Source organism: Penicillium daleae (genome assembly GCF_028827525.1).
Source record: "Penicillium daleae strain IBT 16125 chromosome Unknown utg000002l_segment0_segment0, whole genome shotgun sequence".
Taxonomy (NCBI): Eukaryota; Fungi; Ascomycota; class Eurotiomycetes; order Eurotiales; family Aspergillaceae; genus Penicillium; species Penicillium daleae.
Window position 1 is genome coordinate 1,510,847 of NW_026623150.1, and position 20,017 is coordinate 1,530,863.

General features: G+C 50.1%; 7 protein-coding genes across 7 annotated transcripts; 3 read left to right on the forward strand and 4 right to left on the reverse strand.

The window, feature by feature from the left end:
- Positions 1-787: 787 nt before the first annotated feature.
- N7458_001570 (laccase) lies at positions 788-2,737 on the reverse strand (the record flags this gene model as incomplete). Its single annotated transcript, XM_056904953.1, has 2 exons — positions 788-1,713; positions 1,780-2,737. The coding sequence occupies 2 exons, from the start codon at positions 2,735-2,737 to the stop codon at positions 788-790; spliced, it is 1,884 nt and encodes a 627-aa protein (XP_056769060.1).
- Positions 2,738-3,346: 609 nt separating this feature from the next.
- On the reverse strand, positions 3,347-6,389 carry N7458_001571 (uncharacterized protein; the record flags this gene model as incomplete). Its single annotated transcript, XM_056904954.1, has 6 exons — positions 3,347-3,826; positions 4,450-4,776; positions 4,844-5,170; positions 5,226-5,700; positions 5,770-5,923; positions 5,993-6,389. The coding sequence occupies 6 exons, from the start codon at positions 6,387-6,389 to the stop codon at positions 3,347-3,349; spliced, it is 2,160 nt and encodes a 719-aa protein (XP_056769061.1).
- Positions 6,390-8,610: 2,221 nt separating this feature from the next.
- On the forward strand, positions 8,611-9,717 carry N7458_001572 (alpha/beta hydrolase; the record flags this gene model as incomplete). Its single annotated transcript, XM_056904955.1, has 1 exon — positions 8,611-9,717. The coding sequence occupies one exon, from the start codon at positions 8,611-8,613 to the stop codon at positions 9,715-9,717; it is 1,107 nt and encodes a 368-aa protein (XP_056769062.1).
- Positions 9,718-9,853: 136 nt separating this feature from the next.
- On the reverse strand, positions 9,854-10,660 carry N7458_001573 (uncharacterized protein; the record flags this gene model as incomplete). The annotated part of the gene is made up of 4 exons (XM_056904956.1): positions 9,854-10,056; positions 10,115-10,150; positions 10,225-10,303; positions 10,364-10,660. The coding sequence occupies 4 exons, from the start codon at positions 10,658-10,660 to the stop codon at positions 9,854-9,856; spliced, it is 615 nt and encodes a 204-aa protein (XP_056769063.1).
- Positions 10,661-12,144: 1,484 nt separating this feature from the next.
- N7458_001574 (dihydrolipoyl dehydrogenase) lies at positions 12,145-14,009 on the forward strand (the record flags this gene model as incomplete). The annotated part of the gene is made up of 4 exons (XM_056904957.1): positions 12,145-12,310; positions 12,418-12,497; positions 12,611-13,093; positions 13,170-14,009. Exons 1-4 carry the CDS (start codon positions 12,172-12,174, stop codon positions 14,007-14,009), a joined length of 1,542 nt encoding a protein of 513 aa, XP_056769064.1. The 5' UTR covers positions 12,145-12,171.
- A 1,657-nt stretch (positions 14,010-15,666) lies between these two features.
- mfs56 (uncharacterized protein) lies at positions 15,667-17,622 on the forward strand (the record flags this gene model as incomplete). The annotated part of the gene is made up of 3 exons (XM_056904958.1): positions 15,667-15,955; positions 16,023-16,940; positions 17,000-17,622. The coding sequence occupies 3 exons, from the start codon at positions 15,667-15,669 to the stop codon at positions 17,620-17,622; spliced, it is 1,830 nt and encodes a 609-aa protein (XP_056769065.1).
- Positions 17,623-17,667: 45 nt separating this feature from the next.
- On the reverse strand, positions 17,668-19,258 carry N7458_001576 (Zn(II)2Cys6 transcription factor domain-containing protein; the record flags this gene model as incomplete). Its single annotated transcript, XM_056904959.1, has 2 exons — positions 17,668-19,054; positions 19,245-19,258. The coding sequence occupies 2 exons, from the start codon at positions 19,256-19,258 to the stop codon at positions 17,668-17,670; spliced, it is 1,401 nt and encodes a 466-aa protein (XP_056769066.1).
- Positions 19,259-20,017: the final 759 nt, after the last annotated feature.

Genomic DNA, 20,017 nt, shown 5'->3' on the forward strand with positions numbered 1-20,017 from the left:
TCCTAATTATCCAACATCCAGATCCTGGCCTCCTCATACCACCGAAAATCAAGTTGCTCGTAGCTTCCTCCGTGGCGCAAATGAATGCGTCTTTGCAATAGCGTCAAGCAAGCGACTTGACCGGGCTACTCATACCGATAATTCATGAGACGATCGGCCTCCTAAGCAGGCAGACATTTTGATATTAAGACAACTCCAAGAGCAGGAAGGATCTACAGTTGGTCTCCGCTTCGTTAGGATTGGTGTATTAACAAGAAATGGGAAAACACTGTTGATGTTCATGTGCCCTATATATGTAGCGTGTACTACGCACCACGAGCCTTTTACCCTGTACGGATGGAACGCCTGAGCAAGCAGACCTGGGCTGCGCCAAGTGCGCGCCACAATCCTTTAGTCCATGCTAGCATGTAAATCCCTCAGATCCACAACGAGAAAATCACACTTCACAATGCATGATCGAGGAGCCAGACCTGACTATCCTACATCCCTGTCAAACTCTATTCCCAGGCTACATACGACTACGATAGTGTTTGTCTTAGACCACAAAAGCAAAGATCAATACCAGAAGTACACACCGAGAGTACACCCCAACTCCAGAATCTAGAAGCTAGAATCCTTCCATATTCAAAGTTTGTCATAAACTTCAGCATCAGCTTAAACCCCGCAATTCGAATATCCTCCACGGCTCCACCATCTCAAAAGGAAGAGAAACAAACAAATAGACAAAGAAAAAGGAAAATGAACTTTCCCAATAAACCTATCGTTTTGTATTTCCCATCCTTACCCTTCAAACCGCAGACCCATCCTCCACTCCCTGTAACCCTCCCTTCAATCCCTCCCAAACAAGACAGTTCCCCTCCAGGTCCTCCGCCCACTCCTTCCACGCCCCACCCTCACCACTAGGACCGCCATTTAACAGCCGACAAATTTCCTCTCCCTGCTCAATAATTTGCACCGCAAACCCCTGCTCCAGGTGCCATCCAACATGGCAATGTAATAGCCACACACCCGGGTTATCAGTGTGGAACGCTAGGACTAGGTGTCCACCCGCTGGGAGTAGGGCTGTATCGCGTTTTGGTATAGTGCTGGCAGTAGCGTAGGGTAGAGATGCAGATGTTGGGACAGTGTAAAGGCCAGTTCCTTGGGCTAAGAGGATGAAATCGTGGCCGTGTAGGTGGATTGGGTGTGGGATCGGGAGGGTGCTTTCGATTATTATCAGGACCCATGTTTCTGGTTGGGGGACGGGAATGCTATTCGCTGGTAGGGGGATAGCGGACAAGCAGGAATTGAAGCTTGGGAGTAGGTTTGGTCTGTGACTTGGGGCCAAGGTGTGCAAGGACCGCAGGGTTGGCTGTGTCCAGTTCATGGAGAAAGAGTTGCCATTGAGTTGCCAGCAGTAGAATGAGTTGGTCTTGGATACTGTGACAGGGAGAGTCTCGCTGTAGAAAAACTCTGACGGGGTGAGGCCGAAGGGTTGGGAAACCATTGGGATAAGATTTGAGGGATCTTCGTCACGGCAGCTGTCGGTAAAATTGTGCGCTGTAGAGTTGGGGATTATAGTAGAATTGATATTTTCCTCGTCATAGTATATAATTCCGCGAACATTGTCGGCGTTGAGACTCTTCGAACAGGAGAGCTGGGGGATGGCTCGGAGCCAAAAGGCATTGCTTAGAGCAGACTGATTGGAGTGGACAATAACATCGTAACGTTGACCTAGGCCAAGAGTCAGATAGGTAGAAGTTAGATGGTGCTTCAACAACGACGTATTGTGCTACTTACCAATTGCAATATCCAAAACAGTCGTTGTATATGGTTGAATCGGAACCAAATCCACCGCAATCACGATCAAAGAATGATGATCGATACTAAACTTGAAATGCGTATCACAAGCCGCATTTCCCAGCCTTAATCGATAGGATTTCCCTTTCGTAAACTTCATTTTAAATCGCCGTCCAGCCTGATCCATGCCATCATCCCCAAATACATTGGTCCCATTGATAAGCCCATTATCCACCGTCGGCGGACCAGACACTTGCACCGTATCCCACAGCTCATCCACCGTCCTCACGTCCCAGTCAGTCAATAGGATTGTTCCCTTATCCTCGTCGTAGTTTGCACTAGCCGGCCCGTTAATGATAATCCCGCCAAAGACACCTTCCCACGTCTGGAGTCCCATATGAGAATGGTACCATGTCGTCCCGTACTGCGTAGCTCGCCAGCGGTATGTCATGCTCTGACCCGGGGCAATGGGACACTGCGTAAGGGAAACTGCCCCGTCCATGGGGTTTGTGTTGAGTTGGCGAATTCCATGAAAATGAAGGCTGGTGCCATTGTGGATGGAGACTGGGAGATTGTTTCGCAAGTGGACGATGACCGTATCTCCCCAGTCAACTATGATGGTTGGCCCCGGAATTGTGCCGTTGATAGTGAGGGTCCATCGTGAGCGGCCGTCTGGTGCAAGGTTGGCTTGTGTTACGTCAAACCAGAATTCTCGGACTACGCCTGTATCGGGGACTGTGGTTGTGTAGTCAGTGTAGATGTCGTTATCGCACCATTGTTGTCGATTATCTGGCGTATTTCCGGTGCATGCGTTTGTATTGTTTATCTCGAGATTGGTTGGTAGTAGAGATGAACTCTCTTGGTACGCCGAGCTGGCAATAGTGGGCGGTCCAATTGGGGGTATGCATGTACTGCTTGCTTTCAAGAAGTTTAACAAAAAAAGATATACTACCCTCATGTTAGCAGCGGAGTAGTGTGTAAACAACACATAGGTCTTTACAGTATTCAAATACTTGCGCACATTTCCTACAACTGCCGAATAATGGCCAGACTAATCAGGCACCCACTCAGTACAGCACACCCTCGATCAAAGCAGGTCCTGCTGACGCTGCAATAAGCCTGAGGACCTTTGATTTCGATGCAATGTGGGCCGAAATGCCATGAACAGGAGCTATGCAGGTCCCCGGCGATGCGTTCACTCCGAGCAAAGGAAAATGGGCCACGAACAGAGCATCTGCACACGGACGACTGCCTGCTCTCGTGGAAATCTCGTAATATCCAGGAATGGGCCAGGCACACATCTGCCTCCGATGCTGTGAAATGTAATCCCCGATATCGTGTTTCACTGGTGGGTTGACTAGGTCAATTGGAAATGTAGCTCCTAGGTGACAAAAAGCAGACATGCACAGAGAAGTCAATTATAGGAAGTATGACTTCCATTCGACCATTTTCTAGACATAACAACAAAAATAAGCATATTTCATAGCTCCCACAAATCCAACCAAAACGCCCATCATCCCAAAATCCATAAACACCATAAAAATAGTACAACAACAGTACATTCAACTCAACCCTCTTTGACAGCTCCCAAATCCCTAAACTCCCTAAAACAGACTCCCACCGCTTTCCCTGCCTCATCAAACCCAACCCCCTCCTCCAACAACCTCACCTTCTTCTCCTCTCGAAACCCGCCCCCAGCAACATGCTTGCTGACCCTCCACTCCCCCTTATACCCACCCAACGAGCCATCCGCTGCCAGCACGCGGTGACACGGGACCTCGGGCGCGAACGGGTTCGTGCGCATCGCGTTGCCGACGGCCCGCGCGCTGGAGTTGAGATAGGTTGCTAGTGCGGAGTAGGTGGTCCAGCGGCCCGGGGAACGGAGAGGAGGGCGCGGTAGACGCGGCGGCGGTAGGGGGTTAAGGTTGGGTGGAGGGAGATGCGGTGGAGGTGTTTTTGGAGAGTTGGTGTGTTGGAGATGGAGGTGGAGGTGGATTTGGAACTGGGCTTGGGTTTTGGTTGTGTCTTTTGGGGGAGTGAGCGTGTGCTTTGCGGGGAGAACAGGTGAGGATGCCATTTTGGGGTCCACTATGGTAGAGCTGAGCACTATGTGGTTTGTAGCTTGAAGTTGGGTCGGATGCGGTCTGGTCCCTGGGAGTGGTTAGCTTATCGCCGATACGAATCTTCGTGGGGTAGACGCGTCTCGACGCGTCGGGCACGATGGCACTTACCAGACAAGATGGGGAGAGTTTGGAGTAGATAGTTGAGTATTTGAGAATGTAGCAGGAATGGAGCAAGCTAGAGGTTCAAGACAACTTTTTATGTAGAAGTCAAGGCCAGAGCGAGGAAAGTAAGTTGTTGTCAATGTGGCCAATCAGCGTTCCCGACGGGCGCCTCTTACCAGGTTCCGAAGCAGATCAGATCTTAAGGAGGTTTAAGTATGACTCTTCATTTGTAATCCACTTCCTGACTTCGTAGATGAGATTAAATTAGCCTATAGAAATCATGTCTGATAGTTTTATGCGATCGTCGTTCCTGGCATAACTCGTAATAACTCCAACCCCCTCCAGCTACGGAGTAATTATTCTTCTTACATACTTTGACCGTCCCCTACTCCACGGAGAGTGTCAAACTTCCACCTCACCCTCCTCTCGCTCAAAGGCGATCCACATGCTCAGCAGCAGCATTATCAAGCTTAGCCGCCGTCACCGCATCCACAGGAATTACGTTACCAGTCTCAGGGTCCAAGACACTGTTCTTGCGGCTAGCAATGTCCATCATACCAGGGTTCTCCTCCTTGAGACGAGCAAAAGTCTTCTCCGCGTCCCAGGCCCAAGGCGTCTTGGCGGCGAAGAGTAGATCCATGTCCTCCAGGGTGCGCTGGTTGCTCTCGGGGTACAGAGCCCACACCATGGGGATGGTAATCACGTTGCTGGCCGCGAAGATATACAGGGTCTTTTCGCCGATGGAGCTGAACATGACCGGGCACAGAAGAGTCTATAGGAATTTAGTTAGTATCATAGACATTCTCCATGAGGATCAGGGCTCCAGATTAATCACTTACCAGCCATCCGTTTCCGATACTCCAGCCGACAACTCCCCAGGCATTGCCTCGCGCACGCACCGCCAGCGGGAAAATCTCGGCCGGGTACAGCCATGGCACAGTCAACCAAGTAGCACCAAAGGTCGATGTAAAGATAAAGATCATCGACGCAGCCGCCGCACCATACGACGAAGCCGAACCCACGTTACCATCAGCCTTGGCATTGATGGCAAGGCGAGAGAATCCACCAGCAAGGAACATGGCGATACCCTGCACGACAGAGCCCCAGTACAAAGTCCAGCGTCGTCCAATACGATCCAACGTAAACACGCAGACAAGCGTGGCGAACTAAAAAAAGTCAAGTTAGTTTGGCCGAATCAGGGATGCAAAAGTGCCAGCATACCATGTAGAAAATATTATTCAACCCGCTGATCCACTGACTCTTCGTAGAGTCAAATCCAGCAATACTAAAGATCGTCGGTGCATAGACAGTCACGCCAGCAATACCAACCCATTCCTGCATAATCTGCAGCCAGATAACCAACTGCACTCTCCGACCAATGTGCAGGTCACCAGACTTCCAGCCAAACAGCATGGACAGGTAAGAGTTGCCGTGGACAAGCGTCTTCTCCATCTCAGCAATGCTCTGGATATCCCGGAACTCAGCCTCGGCGCGAATCTGGTCTTCCGGACCGCTGCCACGCAGACGCTGCAGGACGTATCGTGCTTCCTGTTCGCGGCCAACCTTGACTAGCCAGCGAGGGGACTCGGGGAAGAACCAGACAGCGGCAAGCAGGATTAGAAGGAAGATAATCTGGAAGGCGATGGGGAAGCGCCAGCGGAAGGCGGATTTACCGCCGTCGATGAAGGAGAGGCCGCTAGAATGAAATGGATGTTAGACCTGTATTCCCTTCGATGCGAGGTAATTGGAGAATCGGGTGACATACAACTCGAGCCAGTAGGCCAGCACAACACCGAAGATATTCAAAGTAAACTCGATGGCAATGAATTGTCCACGCGAAGTATGCTCGGCAGTTTCAGTCGCCCAGACAGGCACAATTGCATTCAAAATACCAGTGCCGATACCGTTGATGAAGCGTGCTATAATCATGATCAGCCACTGAGATCTCATCTTTTTCTCTTCATCCCTTGCAGGTCCCTTCTACTTACCGCAAATCATCCAATTATGGTTCTGCGCCGAGCACTGCAGACTCGCACCCACTATGGCCCAAACTGCACCTGCAGCAATTGACTTGATTCTCCCCATTCGATCACCCAACCAACCACCCAACAGAGCCCCGAACAACGTCCCCAGATAATACACCGAGACAATACCGCCCTGTAGCAGGGAGTTGGTCACCACTGGTGTCAGCTCGCCGTCCACGTCTTTCGTATACCCGAATTTCATCAGGTCGATGTAGTCCTTGGCGTTGTTGACGCCGGACATCATACCCTGGTCATATCCGAAGAAGAGGATGGATAGTGCAGCGACGCAGTTGATTGCAATGAGAAGCTGGCGCTTCTCCAGTTTGTGGACAATGTTCCACGAGGGGATTTTGTCGCTCATTGTGATGATATGGTGTGTGTTGGATTATAAATGGGCATAACCTGTGCGAGGACGGGAGTTGGGTCTGCTGGTGAAAGTAGGAGTTGGAGAGTAAAAGGATAAAGCGGATTCCAGATCTATAGAGTCAACTCCAGACAACCCCACGGGGTAATGAAATAGAATGAGGAGAGCAGCACGTCTTGCGACATCCTGGCGGGTCCCATCGCACTATTTAAACAAAGCTCGACTCCTCCCCACGGCGCGAGTCCGAGTCCAAGTCCGCTGGGAAACTTCCCCAGGAGGATCGGCCAAGAGTCACCTCAAGAACAGCAAGGAGTCGCATGTGGTCAGATCTGGTTACATTATTGCGGGACAAAGCGACTTGGAGTCGGCGATAGGCTGGGCCTTTCCCCATCTTCCCCACCCGTGCAGGGAACAGTACTGGTGTTTACTCGGCACTCGGGAGAGGAGGTTCTCGGGCTTTTAACCGGGGAGTATCAGGACTCGGCGATACGAGCCTGGGCTGTGTAAGGATTTCTCTCCCTTCTTGGCCGGCGCACCCTGGCCGGATAAGTAGATCTGCACCAGTTGCATCCATCACTCTGTCCGAAGCGCGACCGCCCACCTTTCACAACAGTCCCTTCCCCAGACGACGCTCGAAGCGCCCTGCATAGAATTACCCGGCGAGAGATAATCAATGCCTCTTCCAATGCCGTCATTGAGCCCCGTCGACTAACCCAATCGGGTCTTTTTCGACGCCAACCGGGAGGGCGTACGGGATGAAATCAGTCATCCACGCCTACCGCCGAAGAACCAATAACCACCAACCGGTCCGACGCCACTGCCTCCACCCGAGAAAACACGGAGCACAAAGTGTCCCCGTGGAGAACCTCCAGATTTTCTGTCTGACGCGGACTTCCCCTCTCGGCAAGCCGCCCATCTCGGAGTCAATCGAATCGCTCTGAAACATGGCGAATCAACGGACGGGACAGACTGGAAACAACTGACTCAACTTTAGTAGTCTTATGCTTCGCATTTTAGACCTTCTTTTGCATGTCACATGGTCTGCATCTACATCTCCAATGAGTATGGTGTGCTGATGTACTCCAATGATTGACTTTTTAGAGAGTGGGACATCCGAATATCTCCAAATCGGAGATTCGCCGAACATCCCCTGATCGTACTTCTCTTTCCCTGGAAAGTCGTTGCATTAATTAACCGAAGGCCAGACTCAGACACTTACCTCTTAAGATACCAATTTCTTCCGAGAGAGAGATCGCGTTCGAACGGCTCGACTACCGGTCTACTGGTTTCTCATTCAAAATTCCCACAGACGGCTCGTTGATAGTCACACCAAGCAAGGACTTGCCGAGTGCCGACAGGGTCTAGCCATGGCTGATGACAAAGGTGTTGATTTGACGGGGCAAACTGACAGAATTGTTATACAAGCTTGATTGTGTTTATTTGTATTACTCACATAACCCGTCATCGACTATCTACAATTAAGCTTGTTTGCCTAGCCTTGCAGGGTGCATGTAGCTGAGAGCACCCTATTCCTTGGAGGTCAGCAATTAGCCCACTTTTCCCGATCCTTCTCAGCTAATAGACTCGGAATCAGAAATCCGAAACTAAGTAATCAAAATCTTGGTCTAAAGACATCTTTATTAAACGTCTTACTAGTCTACTAAGACTAATAAACATGGCATTCATCCTCAATAGAGTTTGACCAAAACAGTCGGGAGATCGTTCGTAACGACACACCAATCATATGACCGAGTAAATTTTCCTAATTTTACAGATTATGAAAGAAAGAGATGTAGAAAGACCCATTAAAAGAAGTGTTTTATGACTATAAATCCAGGCCAAGCCTAGGTCACGTGATGAATGTGGATTGCACCAGATCTCTCCTCTTCCTCCTGACGGAAAGAAAAGATCATGATGTCATCCAATCTTAACAAGCCTTGGACCCAACAAGTTACTATCCCATCATACGATTCTAGAATCACTTTTCCAGCTCGCTGTTGGAATTGACAATTTATCAAAGGACGGTGCCTGTCTGCCTTTTCAATGAGATGGTACAGTCAGCCAATGAGTGCTGCCTAAAAACCCTCAAACCTTAGATGAAGGCTAATCCCATGCACAAAGGGAGCAGGACTTGTGGTGTTTATGGGTCCCCTTGCCACCAATAGTCTTCCTCATTTCATCTCTCATCTTCTTCCATCTTCTTGGCAACTCCCTTTCCATGCCTTCTCCACCGTCAGACACCTCGTTCCTGATTCTTCCATGGGCGGTCATCGCCTATCTACGCTCGAAGAATCGCCAGTACCAAAAATGGACATACCGTCAAGCCTTGATGAATACGATTCTCAAGGTAGGCCTGCACAAGTACATCTCTCTGAAACGAACACCCTCCATCTCCCTCAAACCCGGATTTGAGAGGAAACGATTTATCCTCATTGAGCCTGCAGGACCTGAGTTGTATTCGGGCCTCGCATTAGACGGAAAGACCAAACCTGAGGCTGTCGGGGCAACCTGGTACCCCAAACTTCCTACCCCGGATCTCAGGCTCCCCGAAGGCCAGCATGTCGTGCTCCAGCTGCATGGTGGGTCCTACATAACAGGAGACGGCCGCACAGGGTCCTGTCAATTCATCGCCAAGAACTTTCTCTCATACACCCCGAGTCGATACGTGCTATGTCTCCAGTACCGGCTAGCGGGCACCCCAAATGGACGTTTCCCCGCTCAGCTGCAAGATGTCATCACTGCATACTTCTATCTCCTCGGCACTCTACATATTCCAGCCTCGCAGATTATTCTGAGTGGTGATAGCGCCGGGGCTAATCTTGCTTTGGGGCTTTTGCGGTACATCACACAATTCAACGATTCGTCTCTTCTTCCCGCGCCAAAATGCACATGGCTCTTCTCTCCCTGGACCAATATTCCCGGAGCAACAGACTTAGATGCTTGGAACGATAGCCCCAACTACAAGACTGACTGTATACCAGCATCTTTTCCAGGCTGGGGTGCAACACTCTTCTTGCAGGATCTGGAAATCATCAAGTCAGTTGAGGAGCATCTCGCTCCGATAAAGCATCCGTTTGCGTTGCCGTCACCTATGCTGGTCGTGACTGGAGGGAAGGAAGTGCTGCACCAAGAGCATCTGGAATTCGCTGCAGTCTTCAAAGAGCTGCCAGAAAATGAGTCTCTAGTGGATTGCTTTGTGTCAGAAACAACACCACACGATCTCTTCATGATTGCGTGGATCATGGGTTTCAAAAAAGAAGCTCGAGAGTGTGCTGAGAAAGCTGGGGAATTTGTCACAAAATTTACGTCTGTCGCCAATGCATGAAGTCTGTATAATAGATTATTCACATTCACAAACACGGCTAACAAAAACTGTATCTAATATCCGCTATGCGACATGTATCAATCTCATCTTTACAACATCACTTCAAATTTGGTTGAACCCATCGCAATCTCTCCCTCTATTTGCCGTGAATGAATACTCGCTTCGCGAGTGGCTCGAATGTCTTTTCACGGGGAGGTCCCGCCGGTTTGCCGAACACAAGCTGGGCCTTCAAACTCCACTCGAGAGAAATATTCCATGTCTCGGAGACTCGTGCGTCAATCATTGGGTTGTAATGCTGCAGGTTGCACCCCAGACCCTCGGCTTCTAATAGTGTCCAAACTATCCCATGGCGGAGTTAGCGTCAATGTCCAGTCAACACCAGGCGAAGGCGACTTACGAGCAAACTGATGCATGCCACTCGAATGGTTGGACCCTGTAATTGAGTGTCAGCTAATGTTAGCTCCATGATCAATACAATATTTTTTGTAACAATTTGAAATGGCGCACATTCAGGGAGTTTGTCAATCAGCATAGGCCGCAGCTCCCCATGACGCTTCAGTGAAGCAGGGTCCTCGTAGAACAATACCTAAACCAAAAATATCAGCACATGATCACACAAGTCTAGTTGACTTATTCACAAACTCACCGTTCCGTAGCCTGCTCGGAAAAGAGCAATCCGAGGCTTATACAACGTCTCCAGTTGTTCAGGAGGAACAGTCGCAGTAGCAATCTCCAGCGCAAGGTCCCACAATTTCTCATGCTGCTCTTTAAGAAGAACCAACATCCGAGCACTTTGGCAGTTGAATGGACTGGGTGTGTGCATAATGACTTCAGAAATAATCTCTTCGATGCGTTCGTCTGAAATTACGGATTCGTTGGTGAGGGCGTAGATGGACCGTCGGCCCTTCATCCCTTCGATGGAAAATGCAGTGATAGTAGACATGTCGAGCAGTATGTTGGGCAATATTCTATTTGAGAAACTTTCTTCGTTATTGAGTTAATTCAGACTTGATTGTCAATGGAAATATGAATGCTATCTAGACTAGAGAATTGACTGTTTATATAGTAGCTAACTTGCCAACTGTATTGTCGTGATCGGAGACACGGAGCACCGACACGGAGTCCCGATCCACAGACACGGGAACGGACTCGGGCCCCAACGATGACAGCCCCCAAAGCTTGGGGGGTATATTTTGATAAGCCATTAGAGTCGGTCAATCAAATGATGAGTTCAAGGGCAATTTTGGGTTTCGGGTTCGGTCAACGGGAGAGAAACGGACCGCGTCTGTAGGCTAAGGCATGACTTGGTTAGCTATCCCATGCTCCAGCCTGTGAAGGCGCGGAGCCGGACGATTCCCGCTCGTCGGAGTTAGTGAGGAAAGCCAGGGTCGCAAGGTTCGTTGATGATTGGGCTTTGGTTGTATCAGTCGCTAGAGCTCTTTTATAGAGAGCGACTTGATCGCAGTAATGCTCCGGTCATTCCGTTCAAATAAGCTTGTGCTTGAGCTTGCGCCATGGGCGCTAACCCATCAGGAAGGTTGGCGATGAAGCGGCTGAAACGTGGCAGGGCACATTAATCCTTAATATCCATCCCCTGGACCAATTCAAGACCGCTTGATGGATCTTTTCAGTTTATGGCCATGTCTTTCGGTCACAGTTGCAGTACACTTGAATTGGCAAGGCCTTCAGCGTGATGTAATAACGCCGAGAAACGTTCACTGAGTGATCATAATTAGTCTCAGTGTCAGGGTTTATAGGTAGAGACATGCCAATGCTGGAACTTGACATGGACATCCTCTGTACGGAGTATGTTTAAAGGGGATGTTGCTTCACAAGGTGGCCGAGTGTAGCCGAGAGGGGGTCAAGCGGAGGCCCCGGTAAACCAGAGCCCGCCGATCTCAAGCCCGCGGGCATTGGGGATCAGTCTGGGGCATCATCTTTGACGAACTAACTCGAAATAGCGACGGGAGTCCAAAAAAGCTGCCTTTCCCCGGAGTAGCAAAAGGTCTGGCCGGGTGGGTGGAGGGCGGAAAAGTTCTTTGGGATTTTCCCGAGCGACCTTCTGGCAGGTTTAACTATTTAGAGAAGTATATGTGGCGGAAAATATTCTTGTGATTTCAGCGATACATTTGCATGTAGAAACATAAAACCACCAAGGCCTAAGCTGACTGTTCTTGTATCTCCCCAATCAAAATCCCAACAATTGCCCAGTTGAATCGGCATCACCAACCGGTAAACGCGGTGCCTTACCGAGTCGACCCGAGCGCGGCTTACATAACCGCAAATCGAACGGCGAATCTCAAAATACCGCAAAGCTCAGTCCTCACCTTTCCCGTACCTTTAAGCCACCTCTTCTCTCCCCTTGTCCTCCACCCCCTTACCTCCAGGCCGTTGATCTTGGAGGATTGAACGGTTTCTGCGATTTCATCCTCTTTTTTACGTTCTTCAATCGCCATGTTCCGCACCGTCCTGCCCCGGGCTACGCCGCGGGCTGCGCTCCGCGCTGCCGGCCCGAAGGCTGTCCCTTCGACCTTCATCACTCCCCCTATGGTCTTCATTGGCCGCTCAAAACGCGGTTACGCCTCTGATGCTGGTGAGTTCGAGATCTGGATGTTGTTGAGCAATGATCGCAGCGAAATATCCGCGCTCCCTGGGTTTTGCGATAGACTAACTTTGCCGGCCTCGCCGGGTTTGCAACAGCTGAGCACGATCTGGTCATCATTGGTGGCGGTGTCGCTGGTTACGTCGCTGCTATCAAGGCCGGCCAAGAGGGTCTGAAGGTACGTCGTCAAATTACCTCCAATGAAGGGACTCTGGAATTTCTCCGGTGGTCTTTCCGACAACAGCCAGGCTGGGACACGTCCGTTGCTAACCTCTGATCACATTGAATTAGACTGCCTGTATCGAGAAGCGTGGAACCCTCGGTGGTACCTGCTTGAACGTCGGCTGCATTCCCTCCAAGTCCCTCCTCAACAACTCCCACCTCTACCACCAGATTCTCCACGATACCAAGAAGCGCGGTATCGAGGTCGGTGATGTCAAGCTCAACCTCGCCCAGATGCTCAAGGCCAAGGACCAGTCCGTCGAGGGCCTGACCAAGGGTGTCGAGTTCCTCCTGAAGAAGAACGGTGTCGACTATATCAAGGGTGCCGGTTCCTTCGTCGATGCCAACACTGTCAAGGTTGACCTCCTTGACGGTGGTGAACAGACCGTCCGCGGCAAGAACATTCTGATTGCCACTGGCTCTGAGGCCACCCCCTTCCCCGGCCTCAACATCGATGAGAAGCGCATCATTACCAGCACTGGCGCCCTTGCCATGGAGGAGGTTCCCAAGAAGATGATTGTGATCGGTGGTGGTATCATCGGTCTGGAGATGGTATGTCATATTATCTTTACTCGGTCGCTCGGAGAACATGATCACTGACTTTTTGCTTTTCTTCCACTCTCTCCAGGCCTCCGTCTGGTCTCGTCTCGGTGCTGAGGTTACCGTCGTTGAGTTCCTCGGCCAGATCGGCGGTCCTGGTATGGACGCCGAGATCGCCAAGCAGGCCCAGAAGATCCTGGCCAAGCAGGGCATCAAGTTCAAGACTGGTACCAAGGTCACCAAGGGTGATGACAGCGGTGCTCTCGTTTCCCTGAGCGTCGAATCCGCCAAGGGTGGTAAGGAGGAGACCCTGGATGCTGATGTCGTCCTGGTCGCCATTGGCCGTCGCCCCTACACCGAGGGTCTCGGTCTCGAGAACATCGGCATCGACAAGGATGATCGTGGCCGCCTGGTCATTGACCAGGAGTACCGCACCAAGGTCCCTCACATCCGTGTGGTCGGTGACGTTACCTTCGGCCCCATGCTGGCCCACAAGGCCGAGGAGGAGGCCGTCGCTGCCATCGAGTACATCAAGAAGGGCCACGGCCACGTCAACTACGCTGCCATCCCCAGCGTCATGTACACCCACCCCGAGGTCGCCTGGGTTGGCCAGAACGAGGCCGAGATCAAGGCCTCCGGCGTCAAGTACAACGTCGGCACTTTCCCCTTCAGCGCCAACTCCCGCGCCAAGACCAACCTCGACACTGAGGGTGTCGTCAAGTTCATCGCCGATGCCGAGACTGACCGCATTCTCGGTGTCCACATCATCGGCCCCGGTGCCGGTGAGATGATCGCCGAGGCCACCCTTGCCGTTGAGTACGGTGCCTCCAGCGAGGACGTTGCCCGGACGTGCCACGCTCACCCTACCCTCTCTGAGGCCTTCAAGGAGGCTGCCATGGCCACCTACTCCAAGCCCATCCACTTCTAGACTTATATTTCGTGATGCTGTGTTGTGATTCGATATCCTCCAAACCCCCTCCATGTACTACTTTTTGGACTTTTAGCCTAGCTCGGCTAGCAAACTACATGTAGAATTTCATGTAATCATCTTCCTTTGTTGTTATTCTCTTGTTTCGGAAAAATAGACACTCTTAAACACTCTTTAAACATCCGTTCTATAGACACAGTAGCTCAATGGACGCGGTTTGCCTGCGCCATATATTTGTTGCGTGAGGATGATTTCTGCATGCCTGGCTGGAGGCCTAAGGTACCCAACTGACGCCGTTTGCCGTGCCAATATCTCGCTGCTACTACCAAGTCGAGATCACAGCAAAAACTGCAAAAAATATAAAAGAAATATCTCCGAATAGGGGAATCGAACCCCTGGCTGCCGTGTGAGAGACGGCGATGTTAGCCACTACACCAATTCGGATGTGCTTGTTGAAGGGCCTGCAAATTTTGGATATATGGAGCTGCAGAAATTTTCATCCGCCAAGGATCCACAAGGCAAAGGCGGCTGCCCGCGCTAGTCTCGATTGGCAGACTGAACAAGCATCACCTCCTTGAATTTATGTTGAATTGAGATGTGCTAGGAAATACAGGAGGAATACTGATACTTAAAGGCAGGAAGAGGAATATATTCAGAAGTCTTAACTCCATTCCCTAGGCCTAGGTGGTTGAAAAGACATATTGGGATGGGTAGTTTTCCTAGGCGCGTCGATATATAATGTTCTATACGCCACAGGTGCCTCTGCCTGGCTGCTAACACTAGAGCAAGGTGCTTATTTGCAATCCTGCAACATTTAAACGCAAGCGCCGACTCGGTGATCTATCTGGATGATCGGGATCATATACCTGAATACCCTTTATGGAATTATCCGGATGGAAAGTCATGCTGGCAGGTTAACCCACCCGACGAAAGAACACCCTCACTCAGTACCAAAAACGAGTGGAAATTATCACAGGCCAATAAAATCATCATTGTCGTATGAGCCAGTGGTAAATGATGCCTAAATCTACCAGCAATGAACGGTCGCTACAATAGAATGGATGACCCATCATTCTTTATTATCTCTTGTATGCATACTGCGCAGACTTGATTAGGTTCTCCTAAGCGGGCTCACCCGACGCGATATACCTAACTCGGATACCTCTGCGAGACTTGTGAAGAACCCTAGGCAGAAGTTCTTGGTCTGTCTCTCTGTCCTATCGTATAGCTATAGGTAATATGCATCCTGATATAAATCTCGCGATGCGCACCGCGTTGAGTTCAAACGTCCTTAATGGTCCGCAAGTATTGTAGTCGCATAGCATTGTCTCAAAGAAGAAGACCGGACTAGCCCAGTTCGGCAAGCTCTGCGAAGAAGCTTTGGTGGGCGCTTCGCCTTAATGTGTGGTACGCTAGCCTTCTTTGGGTCAGATTTCACGAAAGCCCCACTCTGTGCCTAGTCTAAGGCTCAACGCTATGCTCGATATGGGCTTCTCGTATTAGAGTGTGACCAGATTTCTCAGCCCTGCGCACAGCACGATATAAAGGTGGGAGGAGCCTGCTATTTTTTTGTTTTTGGTAATCTTGCAGGTGCAGAATCCGCTATCACTATCCGCGTGTTGTGCTATAGCTACATTGGCGTTGCCCGGCTGGCACCATGATTCTGATATACAAGAAGATCAAGAAGCACAACCAAAGGAAAAGGCTTGAAGCACAAGATGCGGTGACAGCTGATACTAATATTGACGGGACTGCAGTCCCTGAAAGCCATGCCGTTGGCAAATCCAAGGAGAAGAATAGTATTTCACCAGAGGAAGTCGCCGAAAAGAAGCGACGACGTACCTATCGATGGAAAATCATTCTAGGCCTTTTTGCCCCATTCTGTCTCCAGTCGTTGGACACAACAATTATCGCATCTGCGCTTCCTTACATCGCGGAAGACTTTGGTAGGCGATCACACGGTCAAAGAGACACATAGGAAACCATCAGCGCTGACTTTCTCATCACACACAGATCAAATAAGCCAGCTAAACTGGATTATTTCATCCTTCAACTTAACTTCTGCCGCCTTCCTATTTTTCTGGGCCCAGCTCGCCGACTTGTTCGGCAGACACAAGACACTTCAAGCGGCGATTTTTGTCATGGTGATTGGCTCAGCAATCTGCACGGGCGCCCCGACATCCAACTTCAGCGTTCTCCTTCTCGGCCGTGCGTTGCAAGGTATTGGAGCAGCAGGTGTCAATATCTCCATTCGCACAATTCTGGCCGATCGAGTTTCGCTTTCGGAATATGCGCTCAACTGGACTATTTTCGCCCTTGTATCCGGTATTGGATTCAGCATTGGCCCTGTCATCGGCGGCTTCTTGACTACTGCTTCGTGGCGATGGTGCTTTGCCATCAATCTGCCCATCGGTGTTGTTGCGATGATCGTGGTCGTTTTCGTCCTTCGAAAAGAGCTTCAGGGACCCCAAGAGCTTCCACAACTCGAAGGCCGTGACATGTCGACGGGCCCCCGTCGCTTCGTCGCTCGTCTGATGACCATTGACTATGGTGGACAGATGCTTTTCCTCTGGGGATTTGGGCTGCTAATTCTAGCCCTGACTTGGGCTGGGGGCAACTACTCGTGGAAATCAGCAGCTGTGTTGGCTCCGATTATCATCGGTGGGATTCTGGCTATTGTCTGGGTCATATATGAGCGCTGTATGGTGCCGGGCTCTGTGATGGCTCGAGCCTTGCCGAGCCAAAAGGCTATGGTCCCGTGGGAATTGCTTTCGCAGCGGGACGTCGGCTTATTATTCCTCGTCAATGTCTCTATTGGCGTTTCCATGTTTGCGGTCATGTATTTCATGGACCTATACTTCGCTCTTGTTGAGAAGCGGAGCTCAAGCAACGCAGGAATCTCCCTGCTCTACTTTTTACCCGGCTTGGGTGGTGAGTTGTGCTGTTTCAAAACTACTGAAGACAAGCTGTACTGATTTCATATGATACAGTGGGCGCCTATATGGCCATGTTCTCATCTAACGTCTGGCCCCGCCAGACCCTTCCAGCTCTCCTCCTAGGCAGTATCACCTCGTCAGTTGGCATAACTGTTTTAGCCTGGGCCGTTCACGCTGCAAAGACCAATGTCATCTATGGCATGATGGCACTAGTCGGCCACGGCGTCGGAATACGAATGAACCCAGCGTCGCTGCACGGACTAGCTTATTTCCCCACCATGACTGCTCAGATTTCGTGTTTGGTGTCATTCGCTGTTCCATTTGGAGGTCTTGTCGGACTGACTATAATGTCGACGGTCTTCACCAACAAGAGTGGGGAGAGTCAATTGGATCCCCAGCGCGGCATCATGTGGGCATTCATTGCGATGATGCCTGTCATGTGGCTTTCAGTATTGTTGACTACTCTCCTTGGAAATGTGTGGATTCGAAAGGAGGGGGGCCATGAGGTTGTCAACGGGGCTTATCTTTGGAGTTTCGTTACAAGGAAAAAGTTGGATCGGGAGAGACGAGATCGGGAACAGGAGCATGATCTAGCAGGTTTCGGTGATGAACGGAAGGAGGATGGACATATTGAGCAAGGGTTGAGGAAGACTGATGCGACTTCTCCAATGGAATAATGATGCAGTCTGGATTTGAAGGACAAGCTAGACAATGACATGTCATTATATCTCAAGATTCTGAAGTTCTCCTAGTGAATGCTTTGCAATAGAGCCCATGACATAAGATTCCCATGCGCCCTCACGCCATGGCTTTTCAAGAAGAAGATGGATAGCTCTTTGGCGTAGTGTTAAACTTGGAGCGTGTTGCGCGACGTAAAATAGCGGTTGTATAAAGCTGTGCCGAAACGAGAAGAGAGGCAGCAGGCCAGCAGCCTCAAGCGACTCTTCTCCAGCGTTGCCATCATACCGACTAAAAGAGTGACCTGCTTTGAGAACCGCTTCTGTTAACTCGATGATCTCGCAGAAATCCTTGTCTAGCGGTACTTCACCACTGAGATCGGAATCATGTCGGCTAAGCTGGGCTGATAACTGTCGCTGGTGAACTGCATCAACGGCGAGGCTGATGCCGAGGTAATTCACTCGGAGCAGAGCGCAGCGGGCTGTGATTTTATCTTCTCTGTTTGTGGGTATTGTAATAAATCTTTGATACCATGTGTCCAATTGGGACTTTATGGTCTGCCGTGTTACCGCAGGCAAGCTATTCAGGCTCACTGCATGCGCCCTTGTGTCCGTTCGAGCGGATGTCACGCCATGACGCCATACCATAACATCGTTCTTGATATTGACAAGGTCATGATAAAGTGTGTCCAAGTCATAATGAGAGGCTGAAGATCCCTGACATGTCTTCAATCTCTGGAGCCGTGATGAAGCGTTCGAGTGCGACCAGTCTAAGTCGAGCCACATCGCTGCGACCATCTCTATAAAAGCCAGCAGCTGTGTAAAAGACTGTGCTTGTCGACTCATACCGAAAATAGTCTTCAAACTGGCCGTATTTCTGAGATGCATAATCAGGCCGGCCGCGTTGCCTTGCATAAACTCGAACATTATCAGAAGCAAGAAACATGCAGGGATAGTTTCCAGCGATCCCAGATTGCCTTCCGGGACTGCTTCAAGTCGCGACCTGAAACAAGCAACGGCTTTGCCGTACTGCTGAAGCGCCACCTGATATAAAATGTTTGTTTCTGGATCCATGGAAGCCGAAAGCTCACTCGCTTGATATCGCCTACTCATGATGCCATTAGCAATGACAGCGTGGCGGATAGCAGGATCTTGGTGGCTGAGTTGAAGAAACGGCGGAGTCCAGCAATGCTTTTGAAGCGCCGCCGCAAGCTGGGTCTCGGTAGCATTATTGAAAAATTTGAAGCCCTGAGCTTCAATTTCGTTGGCAAACAGAGAGCGAGGGGCAAGAGTGAGGAAGGGGGAGTTGCGATCAGCATGGCCACCCAACCGCTGGCCAGATGAGGGGTCGAGGTATCCATCGCATATACGCCCTGTTCTGCGGCAGGTATCGCAAATGGGCTTTGTTTCATCACATCGCTTGTGACGAATCCTATTACCGGAGGTTAGTTGATGTTAGACGAAAGTTGAATGGGAAAGACGTACTTGCACGTGCCACATCCAGTCCGGTTTTTTGGGAGCACTGGCTCGGCGTCTCTTGCTTATGTGCTCCTTGGTGTCTGACATTGATTCATAGGTGTAATATAAACTAGCTGATGCCCTTGAAGCTCATGTAGTTCTACGATGTTCCATTCATAATCAGCTATCCAACAAACTTGGCGTGGAGTCAGTTGACGTGTCTTCCGTAGGCGCGCCAATCACCGAAACGGAATCCTTTGGCCCCCACGGCACAGTCTCAACTCGCTACGCTGTGTATATAGTCTGTGGTTTTGTATAGCCGTGGATTCATTACCAGGGCTTCTTTACCCTTCTACTAAAGGAGGAAAATCTCACTGGAAAATAGTGGGGTACAAGGAGTGTTCATTGTCAGCTTAAGCTTTTGCCATAGCGTGTAATCTATTTTGTAGTTATTTGTAGCTATTTGAGCAATGATTACACAGTTCACATTCCTCGATGTTATCATATAACGATCTCGTGAATGCCACACATGAAGAATTAGATTAACGAACTTCGTGGCTAAGCCCCGAATGCTAGGGGTACAAATTCAACTCTGGGAGACCAATTACTGAGGATATGCTGCCAATTACGTGGACCTTAAGTGTCATAAAACCGTGGCTTCCGACAATTATTACCAAGTTTAGCCACAGATGACCGGATCTAGACGATCTCGCCAAAGGAGGTACTTGATTTGGCAGCTGGAATAAGGGTTGACTGGGGCTGTGGCGTTACATCTAACAACTCTCCATTATTCTTCATCTCTAAACGAAAGTATTTAGCATTTTGCCAAGATAGCGGACAAAACTGCGCTAATATGCCATAGGCAGCAGCATGAGTCTACAGAGACCCTGAGATGTATAAGAACTGAAGACAAGCGGGTTTATATTCTCATCATATG